General features: G+C 40.7%; 1 protein-coding gene across 2 annotated transcripts in view; it reads left to right on the forward strand.

Moving 5' to 3' along the window:
• MCEE (methylmalonyl-CoA epimerase) overlaps window positions 1–18,613 on the forward strand; it is a 20,577-nt gene extending 1,964 nt beyond the window's left edge. Inside the window, exons 2-3 of one of the 2 annotated variants that reach the window (XM_515538.9) lie at window positions 3,801–4,138; window positions 18,178–18,613. In XM_515538.9, the coding sequence (XP_515538.1) occupies window positions 3,801–4,138; window positions 18,178–18,330 (491 nt within the window). In that variant the 3' untranslated portion in view covers window positions 18,331–18,613. The remainder of the gene's footprint in view (window positions 1–3,800; window positions 4,139–18,177) is intronic. The other variant, XM_009442640.3, reaches the window with a different exon arrangement.
• Window positions 18,614–18,837: the final 224 nt, after the last annotated feature.

Here is an 18,837-nt window from a genome sequence, read left to right on the forward strand (position 1 = left end):
ATTACATGGTAATTCTATGTTATGGCCCCTTTTTTAAGGAACATAAAACTTCACCGAAAAACAAAAGCACAGAAAAATCAGAGTGAACACGTAGAAAAGTTCTGAAAATGGAAATTGAACCTGTTAGGTGGGAGACAAGAATGACCAACTTACATGACTGCATAGGTTTACTTTCGTTAATCGTCTGTAAATGGGCTAACAGAAATGTAATCTGTTTACTTACTGTAATGAATAAAAAAAATTTGATCATAGTTTGAAACAAGATGAAGATATATATATGGTGCTGTGAAATTAACTGGTCAAATGTTTAAGAGAAAACTTACCAGACTAACTTGAAAGCACTTCTAATGAATGACTTTCTAAATACGTATGTTTCCTCAAACCAGATATTCAGTGAAAATTCAGACTTATGTTCGGCCAGGCGCGGTGACTCACGCCTGTAATCCCAGCACTTTGGGAGGCTGAGGAAGGTGGATCACCTGAGGTCAGGAGTTCAAGACCAGCCTGGCCAACATGGCAAAACCCATCTCTACTAAAAATACAAAAATTAACCGGGCGTGGTGGCGCACTCCTGTAATCCCGGCTACTCCGGAGGCTGAGGCAGGAGAATTGCTTGAACCTGGGAAGCAGAGGTTGCACTGAGCCAAGATTGCGCCATTGCACTCCAGCCTGGGCTACAGAGCCAGACTCGTTTCAAAAAAACAAACAAACTTATTACGTGTTCTAAAATTAGATTATGTGAAGGTCGCACAACTTTGCAAATATGCAAAGAAATGAATTGTACACTTCAAATGGGTGAACTTTATGGTATATAAATTTTAAGTCTGTTTAAAAACTATTAAGAGATAAAGCTGTTAAAAAACCTATTACAAGTGATTATTCACTTTTATAGTACTTTTTATACAAATTTAACATCTAATGTCTTTAAATAGTAAGTACTCTTAATGCATTTGAGTATAGATCCTTGCAGCTAAACCTTTATGTATTCAGGGACAGTGTCTAAAAAGTGTGATCTGAAATAAATGCAAAATCTGAACTGAAAGAAATGCAATGTTATTTTTAAATCAGGACACTAAAAGTGATTAACGAGAATTGATATTGAAAGGAAGATTGGAATGAGAGTTAACATACACATCCGATTTTGATCTTTTACTTGTATACCAGCTTCCTGACATGTGAAAATAGTTTCTTAAATCTGTATTCATCTTTACACGCATTTTTTATTAACACTTCTGTTTTAAAATATCTTATGCATTTATTTGCACATGGTTTTACACTGTAGTATATTCATGCAAAGCAACCTTTATTGGAATAATCACAAATTAAACATTACAGAATTCAAAATAATGCAATTCTGCTGCACTATTCTGAAATGGGAGGCAGAGAAATCTAAAACTAAAGAGCTGTGAATTCCTGCCAGTTGGAGGGCAACCTGAAATAAAAATAGCTTTAAAAAGGTAGCTTCAATGTTGGTAATCATTTTCATAATTTATGCATTTATTAAAACATCACATTGTATACCTTAAAGATACACCATTTTTATTAGTCATCATACCTCAAGCTGGAAAAAAGTGTCTACAAGTCAAAGGAGAAATATAATAATTAAGAGTTCAATTCACAACAAACTTTTCAGGAACACATTTTTATTAAATATAAAGCTCTGTCTCATTTTAACTCCTTTATTCAGTGTTCTCTACCCAGTTTGCTTGGTCTACACAATTTCACCTTTGGATTTTTATTGTTGGATCTTTTTTTTTTTTTTTTTGGTAAAATGTACATAACAAAACCCTTTAAAAATGTACAGTTTAGGCTGGGCACAGTGGCTCATGCCTGTGATCCCGGCACTTTGGGAGGCCGAGGTGGGCGGATCACGAGGTCAGGAGTTCGAGACCAGCCTGGCCAGCATGGTGAAACCCTGTCTCTACTAAAAATACAAAAATTAGCCGGGTGCGGTGGCATGCACCTGTAATCCCAATTATTCAGGAGACTGAGGCAGGAGAATCGCTTGAACCCGGAAGGTGGAGGTTGCAGTGAGCCGAGATCACATTATTGCACTCCAGCCTGGGTGAAAGAGCAAGAGTTCGTCTCAAAATAAATAAATAAATAAATAAAGTACAGTTTAACAGTAATTATTACATTCACTGGGTTAGTGCAACTATCACATTTGTCTATTTCAAAACATTTTCACTGGCCTAGTGCTGTGGCTCACATCTGTAGTCCCAGCACTTTGGGAAGCCAAGGTCAGAGGATCGCTTGAGCCCAGGAGCAACATGGGCAGCCTGGGCAACATGGTGAAACCCCATCTCTACAAAACGTACAAAAATTAGCCAGGCATGGTGGCTCATGCCTATGGTTCCAGCTACTCAGGAGGCTGAGGTGGAAGGTATTCTTTTTTTGCAATTTAGTTTCAATTGTACATTTATGTATATGTGTACTCGGTTGTAATCCACTTGGATTTCATGATAACAATGAAACTTACTAAGTTTCTAACTTGGTTTGTTGTGAATATTAGATAGTTGGTGTAAAAAAATAAATACAGTGCCGGACAGTAGGTGCACAGTAAATTCAGGCCATTCTTGTTGTTAATGACATGCAATGACTGTTTGCTAAATGAATGGAATGCAGAGTTATCTGTGGAGATCAAGAAACTATCTGATGAGGACACAGCGACAGTGAATTTTAAAAATGCTAAAAACTGACTGGAATGGTGGCTTACACCTATAATCCCAGCACTTTGGGAGACCAAGGTGGGTGGATCACCTGAGGTCAGGAGTTTGAGACCAGCCTGACCAACATGGTGAAACCCCATCTCTACTAAAAATGCAAAAATTAGGGTGGGCACAGTGGCTCACATCTCTAATCCTATCACTTTGGGAGGCCGAGGTGGGTGGATCACCTGAGGTCAGGAGTTCGAGACCAGCCTGGCCAATGTGGCGAAACCCCATCTCTACTAAAAATACAACATTAGCCGGGCATGTGGCAGGTGCCTGTAATTCCAGCTACTCGGGAGGCTGAGGCAGGAGAATCGCTTGAACCTGGGGGGCGGAGGTTGCAGTGAGCCCAGATCACGCCACTTCACTCCATTCTGGGCAAAATAGTGAGACTCCGTCTCAAAAAATATATATATATATATATATATATTTATATATATATATTTATATATATACACACACATACACACACACACAAATTAGCTGGGTATGGTGGCAGGCACCTGTAATCCCAGCTACTTGGGAGGCTGAGGCCAGTGAATCACTTGAACCCAGGAAGCAGAGGTTGCAGTGAGCTGAGATCGCACTGTTGCACTCCAGCACTCCGGCCTGGGCAACAGAGCATTAAAGAGTACTGTATGTACTCTTTTAATGTATATTTATACCTTTAATGAACTTATTACAAAATATAAGACAAAAAATTGGGTACAGGTAGAGAAATTGCTTGCTCTTATTAAATATATGTTGTTTCATTGTGAAATGCAGGGAATAGCAAGTAATTCTTAATATGCCACTATTTAAGTGTTACCAGTAAATATGAATTGTTATGAAAAAATGTTATCCTGTGTTTTAAATCTAACTGCAGCTCAGAATTAGCTTTTTTATTCCAGTCAGTTATTTGAATGGGCAGAGCAGAGTAATTCTGATGTAAGTTTTTCCATTTATCTCCTGGTTTCATTTCAATAATTAAAAAGAACAGATATATAAATAATGAATTTTTGCATGCATTATTTGTTTAGTTTTTAAAATTCAATTTAGAAGTGCGTTAATTCTCAAAAGAAGGATATCAATAGCTGTTCAATTTTTCAGGGCTTTTTTCCAGACTTCAAGCTCCCATTCCAACAGTAAGAGCTTCTTCCACATCACAGCCCTTGGATCAAGTGACAGGTTCTGTGTGGAACCTGGGTCGACTCAACCATGTAGCCATAGCAGTGCCAGATTTGGAAAAGGCTGCAGCATTTTATAAGAATATTCTGGGGGCCCAGGTAAGTGAAGTGGTCCCTCTTCCTGAACATGGAGTATCTGTTGTTTTTGTCAACCTGGGAAATACCAAGATGGAACTGCTTCATCCATTGGGACGTGACAGTCCAATTGCAGGTTTTCTGCAGAAAAACAAGGCTGGAGGAATGCATCACATCTGCATCGAGGTATTTTAATTATTTTAATGCCTGGTATTTTAAATCTCTCTTTTAAAAAATGTCTTCTACTTTTTAAGTCTATTTATGGTCACTGTCATTAGAAACTTTTGTAAAGTTCTTTAAGGAGGATGATAATATTCATCCTCCTCAAAGGTGGATCCTTACATACATTTCTTTTCCCTTTAGAAAATTCTAACATATAATATTAATGTATTTTTTTGAAGTCTGGATTCAGTGACCACTGTAAATGCCACCAAAGTTAGCCACAATGTAGAGTCTGCTTCAGAATTGATCATGTTTGACCTCCCATGTAACAGGAGTACAGCTGTTTTCACTGTCATAAGGCAATTAGGAGAAACAAAGGAAAAGACTTTAAAGCTTTCAGTGTACATGCTAAGTATTCTTTATAACTCTTTTCTCTCTTTAAAATGCTAATAACTTCTTCGTTATTATAAAGTCAATACATTTTCAATTACTCTAATTTTTAAGATCTTCTGAATTGCACCTGCCAACAATTTTTAAAGGAATGTGAAGAAATGTTAGACAAGAAAAGTCCATTAGAGAACATTTCTATAGATGTTCATGTTCAGATAACTGCCTTTTAGAATATCAGCAATGACAATTATGCATCGATTTAATTTGCTAGGACAATTCTTTTTATAGAAAGAATGACATAATTGTTAAGCCAAATTTCTTTTTCTTTTTTTTTTTTTTTTTTTTTTGAGACGGAGTCTTACTCTGTCACCCAGGCTGAAGTGCAGTGTGGCGTGATCTTGGCTCACTGCAACCTCTGCCTCCTGGGTTCAAGTGATTCTCCTGCCTCAGCCTACCAGGTAGCTGGGATTACAGGCATGCGCCACCATGCCCGGCTAATTGTGTATTTTTAGTAGAGATGAGGTTTCACCATGTTGGTCAGGCTGGTCTCAAACTCCTGACCTCAGGTGATTCACCTACGTCAGCCTCTCAAAGTGCTGGGATTATAGGCGTGAGCCACCTTGCCTGGCCTGTTAGGCCAAATTTCTAATACAGAGGAGAGGTCATTTGATTCTAGAGTGAATTCAAGGATGTATTCAGTTCATTATTGCAAACATGTATGAGACCCTATAATGTGTATTCTGCCAAGTACTTGGGATTTAGCAGTGAATAAGACATGAGTCATGTCCACAGTGAGGAGGGTCAGAAATTTAAACACCCAAGTGCAATATACTATGATAAGTAGAATTGATATATGTGACTTTGCAGTAGCACAGATGAAGGAGATTGATTGCTCCTGGCAGATTGAGTTGCTGGGAAGGCCTCACAGAGCATAAGTTACAATGAATGTGAAGGAATTCCCTAGGTGAACAAAAGGAGAAAGTTATTTCAGGCAGAGGGAATTGCATGTGGAAAGGCATAGAGTTATCATAACAGCTAACACTTAGTGGCTGGGTGTGGTGGCTTATGCCTTGACATGGCTTGGCTGTGTCCCCACCCAAATCTCATCTTGAATTCCCACGTGTTGTGGGAGGGACCAGTGGGAGGTAATTGAATCATGGGGGCAGGTCTTTCCGTGCTGTTCTTGTGATAGTGAATAAGTTTCACAAGATCTGACAGTTTTATAAGGGGGATTTTCCCTGCCCAATCTGTCTCTCTTTGCCTGCTGCCATCCATGTAAGATGTGACTTGCTCCTCCTTGCCTTCTGCCATGAGTGTGAGGCCTCCCCAGCCATGTGGAACTGTAAATCATTAAACCTGTTTCTTTTGTAAATTGCCCAGTCTCGGGTATGTCTTTATCAATAGCGTGAAAATGGACTAATATACACCTGTAATCTTAGCACTTTGGGAGGCCAAGGTGGGCAGATTGCTTGAGCCCAGGAGTTTGAGACCAGCCTGGGCCAAATGGCAAAACCGTGTCTCTACTAAAAATACAAAAAGCTAGTCAGGTGTGGTGGTATGCACCTGTAGTCCCAGCTACTTGGGAGGCTGATGTGGGAGCATCACTTGAGCCCAGGAAGTGCTGAGGTGGAGGTTGTAGTGAGCTGTGATCACACCACTGCACTCTAGCCTGAATGAAAGAGCGAGACCCTGTCTCAAAAAAAAGAACTAACATTTAGTGAGTCCTCTAGTAGTATGTCTACAAAGTAACTCAACACATACTATTTTCTTGAATTTTCATAGCTACCCTGTGAGGGCCCTATTATCCCCATTTGACAGGAAAGGAAACTGAGACAGAGTAGTTAATTTGCCCACGGTCATATCAATAGCAGATATGGGGCTGAATCCCAGATTGGTTCTGATTCCAGGGTCTGCACTCTTACCCATGATGCCAGTTGCCTTCATTATATTAACTGAGTTTTAAATTTGTGGTGGGGAAGCTATAAGACCTTAAGCAGGGAACTAAACAAGTCCTAATATTAGCCTTTATTTTATTTTTAGGGAGTTACTTTTGGCTGCAGGTCTTTGTCAGTGGACCTGAGGGTTTGTCTAAGCCCTACCCCACCCCCCAGGATGAGAAGCAGGACCTTTGAATCCACTCCCCCTCTCTCCCTCACTGCACTATCAGTATTCCATCAAGAGAGCCCATGCTTTCAAAGGAGTTCAGCTATGTGATTTAGTTCAGTTAAGTAAGGAATAGTGGAAGTTCAGTAATGGCAGATTCAAAAGCAGAGATTAGAAGGGGGACATGCAAATGTATTGGATATAAAATGAAGGTAGGTAAGAGGAGAAGGTGTGAACAGTGGTTAGTTAGGTGCTATTTTAGTATAATACCCCCATCATCATTCTCTGCCCTCCACAAAAAAATTAAGTGGCTTAACAAGATTTTATTTTTCTGTTTTCAGTCTAATATTAGCTATCCCAGGCTGATGGGCAGTTCTGCTGTCCATGACACATGACTTACAAGGTTGCTCCAGGCATCACCATTTGCCAGCCAGAGGGAAGGGAAGGGAAGGTGGAGTGGGAATACCTGGCAAGTGGCTTTAAGGAGATGCTCTAGGATCACTTCTGTCCTTATCCCATTGGCCCAAGCTTAGTTACATGACACACTTCTCTGCAAGGGAGGCTGGGGAATGTAGTCTCTAGCTAGGCAGTTATGTGCCCTGCTGAAACTTGGGGGTTGCTGTAATTAAAAGGAGGAAAAGGAGAAAGTACTGGAGGCCATCAATGGATGCCACACTTGGTGATTTTTAAAAAGTGGTGTGTCACCTGGGCACGGTGGCTCATGCTTATTATAGCACTTTGGGAGGCCAAGGTGGGCGGATTGCCTGAGCTCAGGAGTTTGAGACCAGCCTGGGCAACACGGTGAAACCCCATCTCTACTAAAATACAAAAATTAGCTGGACGTGGCGGCACACACCTGTAATTCCAGCTACTTGGGAGGCTGAGGCAGGAGAATCGTTTGAACCTGGGAGGCAGAGGTTGCAGTGAGCCAAGATCATGCCACTTCACTCCAGCCTGGGCAACAGAGCAAGACTCTGTCTCAGGAAAAAAAAAAAAATGTTGAACCACTCATCAGAGAATTGGCTTTCCCCTCTGTAATCACAGGGCTACTTTCTGTCCTTTTTCACCAGGATCTTATAAAACCTCTGACTTAGCATATATCTGTTTGTGCATGCTCCATGGTTTTCGTTGACTCACTTGATGAAATGTTCCTTTCTCACATGTGGATTACGATCTCAATAGTTAATTAGCATTTTTCTGTCGAGGTTGAGTTGGTTTCTACTTTTTCTTGTGAGGTTTACTCATATTTCTTGTGTGTCTTTGCCTCTCACTAGAGGAAGTTTAGAGGGCATCTTGTCCCATCTCTTCTCCTGCTCAAGTATGGACTGAATCACCCACTGTTTTCTGGCACAGCTTGTGTTTGTGCTCCTAACTGCTGCCTGCGATGGCAAGAGGGGGGTCACCTTCCCTGCCTTCTGCGTGCCTCTGCTTGAGGAGACAAAGCTGGCTGTGCTTTCTCTGGAGAACTTACCCAGACAGCACAGTGTGTCACAGTGAAGACTTTAAGGGCCACCAGAAATACTTACTCAAATTTGTATTGAGTTTGTAAAAATATTTAAATGCTTCCGTGCTGGTTGGTAAACAGCTGCTGCTCTGTAACCCCTGAGTAACATTCCTTTTCCAGAAGGACCCTTTTCTGGGACCCTTCAGACACCCTTCTCCCTCTACAATTTTTTTCCTTCAGAGAGAGGGTCTCACTGTGTCACCCATGCTGGAGTGCAGTGGCACAATCGTTACGCACTGCAACCTGGAACTCCTGAGCTCAAGCGACCCTCCTACCTCAGCCTCCTGAGTAGCTACGGCTACAGGCAGCACACCATCATGCCCAGCTAATTTTTTTTTTTTTAAGAGACAAATTCTTGCTATATTGCCCAGGCTGGTCTCAAACTCTTGGCTCAAGCAATCCTTCTACCTCAGCCCTTCCAAAGCACTGGGATTACAGGCATGAACCACCATGCTCAGCCACACAATTCTATCTGATTAGTATCTTTGTATTTTCCTGATTGTTAAGTATTTTTGGTATCACTCTGTCCTTCACTGTACAAGATGCTGGGGATATGTGGCTGAACAAGCAGAAAGTTCCTGTCTACCCAGAGCTTGCCTGCTTGCTTCATTTATTCACACATGCTCCTCATTTTCCAGAGAGGATTAAAGGTGACTGACTAAAACACAGCCTACAAAGTACAAAAGGATAAACAGAAGTAATAGTGCTAGTTGCAACAAAGAGGAAATATAAGGGATGATTAGCATACCTTACTAGTTTAGCCAAATACAGTCCCACACCGCATAACAATGTTTCAGTCAGTGATGAGTCCACATGAGGTCCCGTAAGGTTATACACTGTATTTTTATTGTACTTTGTCTGTGTTGAAATGTGTTTAGACACCATTGTGTTACACTTGCCTACAGTTTTCAGTAACATGCTGTACAGGTTTGCAGCCAAGGAGGAATAGGCTGTACCCTGTAGCCTAGGTGTGTAGTAGGCGCCACCATCCAGGTGTGGTGATGTTCGCACAACAATGAAATTGCCTAGCGATGCATTTCTCAGGACTCATACCCATCAAGTGACACATGACTGTATTTCTTTGCACTTACCAAAAACAAAAAAGGAAATAAACAGTATTGAGTACCTATGACTCCTCCCCATTCCTTCCCTTCCTGAAAACTTCAGGTAGGACAGAGCAGAAGAGTCATTTTTGTTGATGGGGAGAACCAGACTGGCCTAAAGCAGGGTGTTGGGATCCTGGCAAGGTGAGGAGGGCATCCATGAGTGAGAGCTGCCTGCCCCGGGGAAGCCAGAGACTGAGTGCCCATGCATGGGGAGTTCCAGTGCAAGGTGTCCGAGTCTGAGCAGGGTTTGTGCGTTTGTGCCCAAGGGAGCATCTTGACTTGCAGTGTCAGAGTGAGGAGGGCATCAGCATGGGAGGCCAGCTTAGAACTAAATGCTTATGTCCCCTCAAAATTCATATGTCGAAATCATAACCCCAAAGTGATGGTGTTAGGAGGTGGGGCCTTAGGGAGATGATTCCTGAGGCCCCATTCATGAGCAGTAGGCCTATCCCTCATGAATGGGATTAGTGTCCTTATAAAAGAGGCCTCAGAGACACCCGTTGCCCCTTCCGCTATGGGAGGACAGTGAGAAGGTGCTGTCTGTGAACCACCAATCCCCCACCAGATGTTGAATCTGCCAGCACTTAGATCTTGGACTTCCCAGGCTCTCAAACTGACAAATTTCTGTTTTTTCTGAGCCACCTAGTTTAGGTATTTTGTTCTAACAGCCCGAATGGACTGAGACACAGCTCAGAGCAGGGAGCTGGAGCCCAAGGATGTTGAGAAGGGCGTCCACCTGAGGGGCAGCGGCAGCAAGGAGTGGGAGAGCCAGAGCAGGGTAGGGGCACCGACACTGTGGGGAGGGCACGCCCAGCATGGAGGGCCAGGGCTGGTCCTGTGGGGAGTGCATCGTTGCAGGGGAAAATGGTGACTAATGTGGGGAGTTGAAGCCCAGGTGGGATAAGCTGGGTGTCCTCGCAGGGAGTGGCCTGGTATGGGAGCAGGGCCTGAGAAGGGTGAGGCAGATGTTCACATGGGGTAGGGGGCAGGTATGGGGAGTCAGAGCCACACAGGGTGAGGAGGATGTGTATCCACTGGGACGCTTCTGGGCGGGATGTTGAATCCCACAAAAGGCAAGGAGGACTGCAGCACAGGGAGTGGCCCAGCTCACATGGGGTAACAGGCCTCTGTGCAGGGGTGGTGTGGCCTGGAATTGTGAGTGGGAGCTCAGATGGGATGAAGAGGGCAGCCCCATGGTTGGAGCACATGGAGGGTGATGAGTGCAGTGCTGAGGCTGAGGGAGGGGCTGCAGAACCATAGGGACCGGTGACAGAGAAGGGGCTGGTTAGATGAGTAGGTAGTAAGGATCATGGGAGCCTGGCTTCCCAGTGGCAGACAGAGATGTTGGATTTGATTTCAAGGTAATCTTGAAATTACTGTTGCAGGCTGCTGGGGAAAAGCACATGAGAAAAATATTAATAGTATTTAAAAACTAAGACAAAAGGTAGAGAAATGCAGCAATTATAGCGGTTTTATTTTCTGAGTGATTAGACAATAGATGACTCATTTTCTTGTTTGTGCTTTTATATGTTTTGCAGATCTTTTTTGACAGCATATATTCCTTAGGAAAGAAAAAATTTATAACTTCAAAGTAACAGGCTAGTGAGGTAACTCATTTCCTACATACTGGGTAATGTTTGTTCTTCAATCAAGAAAGGAAAATATTCTCCTTTTTAAAAAATTTTATTCTCATTTTGGCTTTTCACAATAAACTAGGGAATTAAAAAAATATTTTACTATCCACTGTGAAAATTTCAGCAGAGACAAGCATTTGAGGGATACTCCACATAGCCCCCACTGGACTATATAGTCATTGTGGAAGCTTAGGTAACATGTGCTCTTCTGAAATAAATCCAAGAAGACAGGAACCATCTGAACCCTGTGTAAAGTGAGACAGTGTTAGGCTTGCATAATTCACTTAGCTTTTAGCTTTTGAGGAGATACAGTTGGAACAAATACAACAAATACTTAATCCAGACTTTTCACTTTAACTTTCATGGATTTATACCAATTTGAGGATTGAAGTCATTCATTATATCAGCACCATTACAACTGTATATAAAATAAAAGCTTATGTTTGTTAAATCTGTCCAAATGTCATGTACAGTTAAGAGGGGTACATTATTACTTTTTCATAAAATTTGGTCATTGAGGATTACATACCTTAAGGTTAGAGTTATTTAGCCCAATTACTTGGCTTCAAACAAACAAGATTGTATTGCCATTTTCAGATGGGGAAGCTGAGGACCAAAGAGGTTATGAGATGTACCTGAAGATTGTGAATTCTGGCCGGGTGCAGTGGCTCACACCTGTAATCCCAGCACTTTGGGAGGCTGAGGCAGGATCACCTGAGGTCAGGAGTTGGAGACCAGCTTGGCCAACATGGTGAAACCTATCTCTACTAAAAATATAAAAATTAGCCATGGTGGCACGCGCCTGTAATCCCAGCTACTGGGGAGGCCGAGGCAGGAGAATTGCTTGAGCCTGGGAGGCGGAGGTTGCAGTGAACTGAGATCGCACCACTGCATTCTAGCCTGGTAACAGAGCGAGACTCCGTCTCAAAAAAAAAAAAAAAAAAAAAAAGTTTTGAATTCTGATTGTGACAATCCAAACATTTTTTATTCGGGTTATTGTCACTCTTAATTTGCAGGTGAAGGGGCAGAATCAAGATAAACTCAGATACAGATAAATACCAAAAAAAAGAAAGAAAAAGGAAATAGCTGGTAAGAAGTTGAAGTGAAAAGTAAAGGGCCGGGCGTGGTGGCTCACGCCTGTAATCCCAGCACTTTTGGGAGGCTGAGGCGGGTGGATCACGAGGTCAGGAGATCGAGACCATCCTGGCTAACACGGTGAAACCCTGTCTCTACTAAAAATACAAAAAAATTAGCCAGGCGTGGTGGCGGACACCTACTACTTGGGAGGCTGAGGCAGGAGAACGGCATGAACCCGGGAGGCAGAGCTTGCAGTGAGCTGAGATTGCGCCACTGCACTCCAGCCTGGGCCACAGAGCAAGACTCCATCTCAAAAAAAAGAAAAGAAAAGTAAATAGCCCCGATTTTCACTAGTGGCATGCAAAGTCTTCCAGAACTATATGGTACACTCTGTAATTGTTTGAAGGACTATAAAAGCAGTTTTAAAAAACCATAACCCCCCCCTTTTTTAAATTAATACTTTAAGTTCTGGGATACATGTGCAGAACGTGCAGGTTTGTTACATAAGGTACACATGTGCCATAGTGGTTTGCTGCACCCATTAACCCGTCATCTACATTAGATATTTCTCTTACTGTTATCCCCCACTTTCCCCCACCCCCCAACAGGCCCCGGTATGTGACTCCCCACCCTGTGTCCATGTGTTCTCATTCTTCAACTCCCACTTATGAGTGAGAACATGCAGTGTTTGAAAACCTCCCTTTTTTAAAAAGATGGGTTATTACTGACTGTGTTACTTTCATCCTTACTTAGAGGGACTGATTTAATTTCCCAAATCAAATTGCTGTGCATTTCTTACAACTATTGCATCTGCTTTCAATTCAGAAAATTAAGACATTTTAATTTTATTCTTTTTATTACTGCCAAACAAAGCATTAGGAGTACTATTAAAAGAATCATAAAATGTATAGCAACACTAACAGAAGGATAAATATGGTAAAAGAGCTTTAAAATCGAAGTTAGTGATAGAAATAGTAACAGAAGTAGAAATAGATGCTAGTGCAATGTCATTTAGACATTTATTAGTTTTTTGAGACAGGGTCTCACTCTGTTACCCAGGCTGGAGTGCAGTGGCAACATCATAGCTCACTTCAGCCTCAACCTGGGCTCAAGCAATCCTCTCATCTCAGCCTCCTGAGTAGCTAAGACTACAGGTGTGTGCCACCACACCTGACTGATTGATTGATTATAGAGATGGGGCTTCACTATGTTTCCCAGGCTGGTGTCAAACTCCTGGGTTCAAGCCATCCTCCCACCTTGGCCCCACCTAAGTGCTGGGATTATAGGCATGAACCACTGTGCCCAGCATGAAACACTGTGCCCAGGCTTGAAGTAATTCATGATTGAGGGATATTGAAGAAGGAGTATACTAAAACATTGGGTTGCAATGTCAAAATTATAGATACTTGTACTTGGATAGAATGTTCCATAAATGAAAATATTCATAATCACATGTAGCATAGGAGTTATCAAAAGGGCACTATGGAAAAAGTCATGATTATATCATGAAATTGTTCAAACATATGAGAAGTAGAAAAAAAATCATGTCAGTACTTTCATCACCCAGGTTCAACAGTTTTCAAGCTCTTGCTACACGTCATCTTTTTTTCTTTTTTCCTTAAATTATTTTAAATGAACAACATGTCATTTTACCCTTACTCAGTTTGGGTCTCCAAGAAATACAAAAATAACCATGGTGACATCATCTTTATTTTCTGGCACTTCAGTCAAAATTAAAGGGAAATCTTTTGGCACCATCTATACACAGCTCATAAATTAAATTTCCCAGATTGATTTACAAATGTCTTTTTATAGTTGATTTGCTCTAATCAGGATAAAAACAAGATCCACTCATTATAAACAGTGGTTAATCTCATCAGACGCTTTAAAAAAATTATGAACATCTTATAATAGTTTGATACATTTATCACAATTAGTGAACCAATACCAATTCATTGTTATTAGCTAAAGTCTGTACTTTATTCTGATTCCTTTAGTTCTTACCCAGTGTCCCTTTTCTATTCCAGGATCCCATCTAGGATTTCACATCACATTTTTTTTTTAAATTTTATTTTAAGTTCCAGGATACAAGTGTAGGACATGCAGGTTTGCTACATAGGTAAACGTATGCCATGGTGGTTTGCTGCACCTGACAATGCATTACCTAGATATTAAGGCTTGTATGCATTAGCTATTTATTCTGATGCTCTCCCTTCCCCCACTCCTCCACCCCTAGCACATCACATTTAGTCATCGTATCTGCTGAGGCTCCTCTTGCATGTGGCAGTTTCTCAAACTTTCCTTGTTTTTTTGTTTTGTTTTGTTTTCTAACCTTTTTCTAGGATCTCCTTTCCTTGTTTCTGATGACCTTAACACTTTTGAAGATTACTGTTCAGTTATTTTGTAAACTGTCCCTCAGTTGAGATTTGTGTTATATTTTTCTTATTAGACTCATGTTATTGATTTTGGGAAGACCATAGAGGTAAAGTGTCATTTTCATCACATCATATCAAGGATTCATACTATCAACATGACTTACTACTGTTGATATTAACCTTGATCTCCCAGGTGAGGAGGTATTGTCAGGTTTCTCTACTGGAAAGCTGTTCTTTTTTTCTCCTCCATACTATCCTCTTTTGGAAGGAAGTCATTATGCAAGGCCCACACTTAAGGAATAGAGAGTTATATCAGTATGGACTTGTGGATATTTATTTTATGACTTGCATTACAATCTAATACTACTTTTTTTCCCTGCAGATTATTCCAGCTTTGGCCATTAGGAGCTCTTTCAGTTGATTCTTGTGTCCCTTTGACATACCCCCATCATTTTTGGTTTTGTGTTTTGTGTTTGCTTTTTAAGCACTTCCTTTCTTTTTCTGGCACTGTAAGATGCTCCAAATTCATCTTCTATATGAGATGCTCCAAATTCATCTTCTTTACTCTTTGCCCTAGCCATATAATTAGACATTTCATCTAGGAGCCCTGGTTCCTAGGAGAATGGTATTAGAAGCCAAGATCTAGGTTCTAAGTGTGCTTATTGCTACTGGGTGTGTCATTGGTTCTTGCCCTACTGAGCCAGGACAACAGGGAGATATATATGTGTGTATACTGTATATATACACATATCTATACACATTTCTGTTTATAACTATATTATAGAATTCATGAAATGTCATAAACTCCTCAGAGCATACTGACGTCTCCAGCTCTAATCCATTACCACATAGACCACACTAGCCTTTATCTTCTCATTCCAACAGCGAGAAACTTAGCTCCCACTATCAGCCATCCATCTACTTCGTTGTTCAATTTCGGTATGATGTGTGGTAGTTATATTTGTCTTCTAGGGCTGCTATAATAAATGATCACAAACTTAGTGGCTTAAAACAGAAATTATTCTTTTCACAGTTCTAGAAACTAGAATTCCAAAATCAAGAGGTAAAAAATATGGAAGAAAAAGAAAACAGAATAGAGCATAAGACAGATGTAGGACATGGTCAAAAGTTCTAGCAGAATATAGTTGGAGTCCCAGAAAAGGGAGAGAGAGAAAATAGAACAGAAGCAGTAATTGAAAAAATAGTTGACAAGGACACTACCAATCTGATGTAAAACATCACTCTATGGTTTCAAGAAAGTCAGCAACCCCAAGTAGGGCAAACAGAAAACTACACCAGGCCGGGCAACGGTGGCTCACGCCTGTAATCCCAGCACTGTGGGAGGCCAAGTCGGGCAGATCACTTGAGTTCAGGAGTTCGAGACCAGCCTGGCCAACATGGTGAAACCCAGTCTCTACTAAAAATACAAAAATTAGCCAGGCATGGTGGCACATGCCTATAATCCTAGCTACTCAGGAGGCTGAGACAGGAGAATCGCTTGAACCCAGGAGGCAGAGGCTGCAGTAAGCCAAGATCATGCCATTGCACTCCAGCCTAGGTGACAGAGTGAGACTCTGTCTCACGCCTGTAATCCCAGCACTTTGGGAGGCAGAGGCGGGCACATCACAAGGTCAAGAGATCGAGACCATCCTGGCCAACATGGTGAAACCCCTTCTCTACTAAAAATATAAAAATTAGCTGGGCATGGTGGCGTGTGCCTGTAGTCCCAGCTACTCTGGAGGCTGAGGCAGGAGAATTGCTTGAACCCTGGAGGCAGGGGTTGCAGTGAGCTGAGATCGCACTACTACACTCCAGCCTGGGTGACAGAGTGAGACTCTGTCTCAAAAGAAAGAAAACCACACCTAAGCACACCATAGTCAAACTGAAAATCAAAGATGACAAGAAAATCTTAAAAGCAATCAAAGTAAAAAAGACATATTATAGAATGACATGTAATGACACTTTTTAGTTGCTGACAGAAAAAACCTGCCAATTTAGAAATCTGATTCTGGCCAAGTTGGTGTAAAAGAGATCAGTTTATCCTCCCTGAAACAAACAAGCAACCTAGACAAAATACATGAAATAATGGATTTCTGGCATTGGACATCAGGCAGCACAGGAATTGATTTCTGAGAGAGGGTAAACAAACAAGATGAGCCCTACAATTACCCAGTTTACTGGCTGTAGAGAGTTTCCAGACTGCAGTGCAGGAAGGGGGAATCCACGTGGAACTTAGTGGTCTCCCTGAGTTGAGGAGATAGGAGTTGGAAGTCTGAGGAGGCCATGGTGCTAGAGTTCACAGCTCTCTCCTGGAAAGGAGAGCTGCACAGAGAGTGAACTCTAAAGATCTGTAGTACCTTTCATGTCTTCATCTGAGCTTCGAGTATTGCACGCATGTTAGGAAGCTAGAATAGAACCCCTTGAAAGGATTAGAGGGAATAATCCACACACAGAGGTGGGGATAGTTTTTTCTTACTAGTCATAGTAATTTCCATAACATTGGGAAGAGTACTCAGAAGGGCTTTGGCTTGGTAGTGAGGAAAATTAGTCCTAGACTAAAAGCTGCTCCAATCCCAACTAACGCAGCAGAAAAAAAGCTTAATAATATTGATATGAATTTAAAAATAAGATAAAATTGACAATGTCTGACATCAGTGAGGACCAATTTTCCTCACTAAGTGGGTCGAGCCGTTCCTGCCACGAGCTTCTAGTGCATGTTCTATTCTGAAAAAGATGAGAATTAACCAGCTACAGTGCAAGATGTCATGAAATGAGCTGTGTTCAGAATCTAGGCACGTGTGACTTTGATATATCTATGAGGTTTAAAAAAGAAATATCAGGAATACAAGTAGAATATGTGCCATATGAAGAAATCATAGCTTATTTATGTAACATTTAGTATCCTCATTAGCTGTTTGACTGGTTTTAGAATTCAGCATATAATCCTTGGCTCTTTGGAAATAAAATTGTATAAATACTAATATTTATTAGATCTGAATGGTAGGTACATGGGTGTTAAACTAGTCTCTGTGCTTTTGTGTGTTTTTTTTAATTAAACTAGTGATTTTAATTAAACTAGTGATTTATGACTGCCTAGGAATGTGGCCATTCATATCATACCTTTTCATCCATTTCTTAGGTTCCCAGTCTAAGTGGGTGACTTTCCAAGATAGAGGCAGATCATTTCTCCGTCAAGTATAGAGAGACACATCTGCTCCTCCTAGAGTGTCCATAAGTATGAAGAAAATAGAAATAACTTAGAAGAGGCTGCAAAAACATTAAAGTTTGAAATTTTTTTGGATGGGGAATAACATTTTGATGGCAATTTAATAGTGATTTTCATGTGTGTCTTGATAATGTCAAAGGTAATAACCAGGTGTTTTGGCAGGGCAAGTTTTGGGGATCAGGGAAACACTCATATTTGCTAAGTACCTATTATGCCATAAACTGTACTGAAAGCTTTTTATCTGTTACCTCATTTTAATCTGTAGTCAATTTATGTGGTAGACCTCATTTGCCTGTTATAGATGAGGACCCAGGGTTCTCAGGAAAAAGCAATGTCTTCAATCTCACTAATAGTACTGCCAGAATAAACTATTATAAAGTATATCATACATGATTTAGATTATAAGAAGAAACATTTACTAATGGTGAAAATTCTGAGCATTGTGGTTGCTTACCTAGAAAAATTTAGTAACTTCTTTTACTTCTCTGAAAATTTTAAGCTTATTTTTTATGATGATTTAAGAATGGTCCTGCCCACAGGCAGAGGAGATAGACTGCATGAGCTCTCAAAGTTTTTTCTAAGTCTTATGATACTATAAGTTGGTATTTTATGATCTCAAATGTGTTCAATTTATTTCCCTTTCTTAAGGTGGATAATATTAATGCAGCTGTGATGGATTTGAAAAAAAAGAAGATCCGCAGTCTAAGTGAAGAGGTCAAAATAGGAGCACATGGAAAACCAGTGATTTTTCTCCATCCTAAAGACTGTGGTGGAGTCCTTGTGGAACTGGAGCAAGCTTGATTTATATTTGCAAGCAACTAAATTAATTGACCTGAAAAAGCCTATCAAATACTATCAAAATGTACTATGACATTGAGTCCTTCACTGCTTCCATCATGTAAAAGTTCACAGTTAAAGACTGAATTACAGAAAGATTAAAATATATACATATATAAATACATAAATATGTATATTATTTAGATTAACAAACATATTTGTTAATTTGAATTTGAAGAAAATCTTGATTACTAATTACTTAGGGAACATTATTAAAATCATATAGAAATAAATTATTCCTCTTCTACAATGGGGTAATTGAATGTAATGTGTTAGCTGTGTATAAGGGTATGTGTGTGATGGATGGATACACAAAGGAGTTATGAAAGTATGACAATTTTGTGGCTAATATTTGGGGCAAAAGTTTCTAAGAATGTTTTGGAATACTTTTTTAGAGCAAACTGTTTAAGATTAGGGAATTTTGATCTCAGAAGTTTTGCTCTTCAAAAACAACTCATGGTCACAGTTTCC

Source organism: Pan troglodytes, chromosome 12 (genome assembly GCF_028858775.2).
Source record: "Pan troglodytes isolate AG18354 chromosome 12, NHGRI_mPanTro3-v2.0_pri, whole genome shotgun sequence".
NCBI classification, from domain to species: domain Eukaryota; kingdom Metazoa; phylum Chordata; class Mammalia; order Primates; family Hominidae; genus Pan; species Pan troglodytes.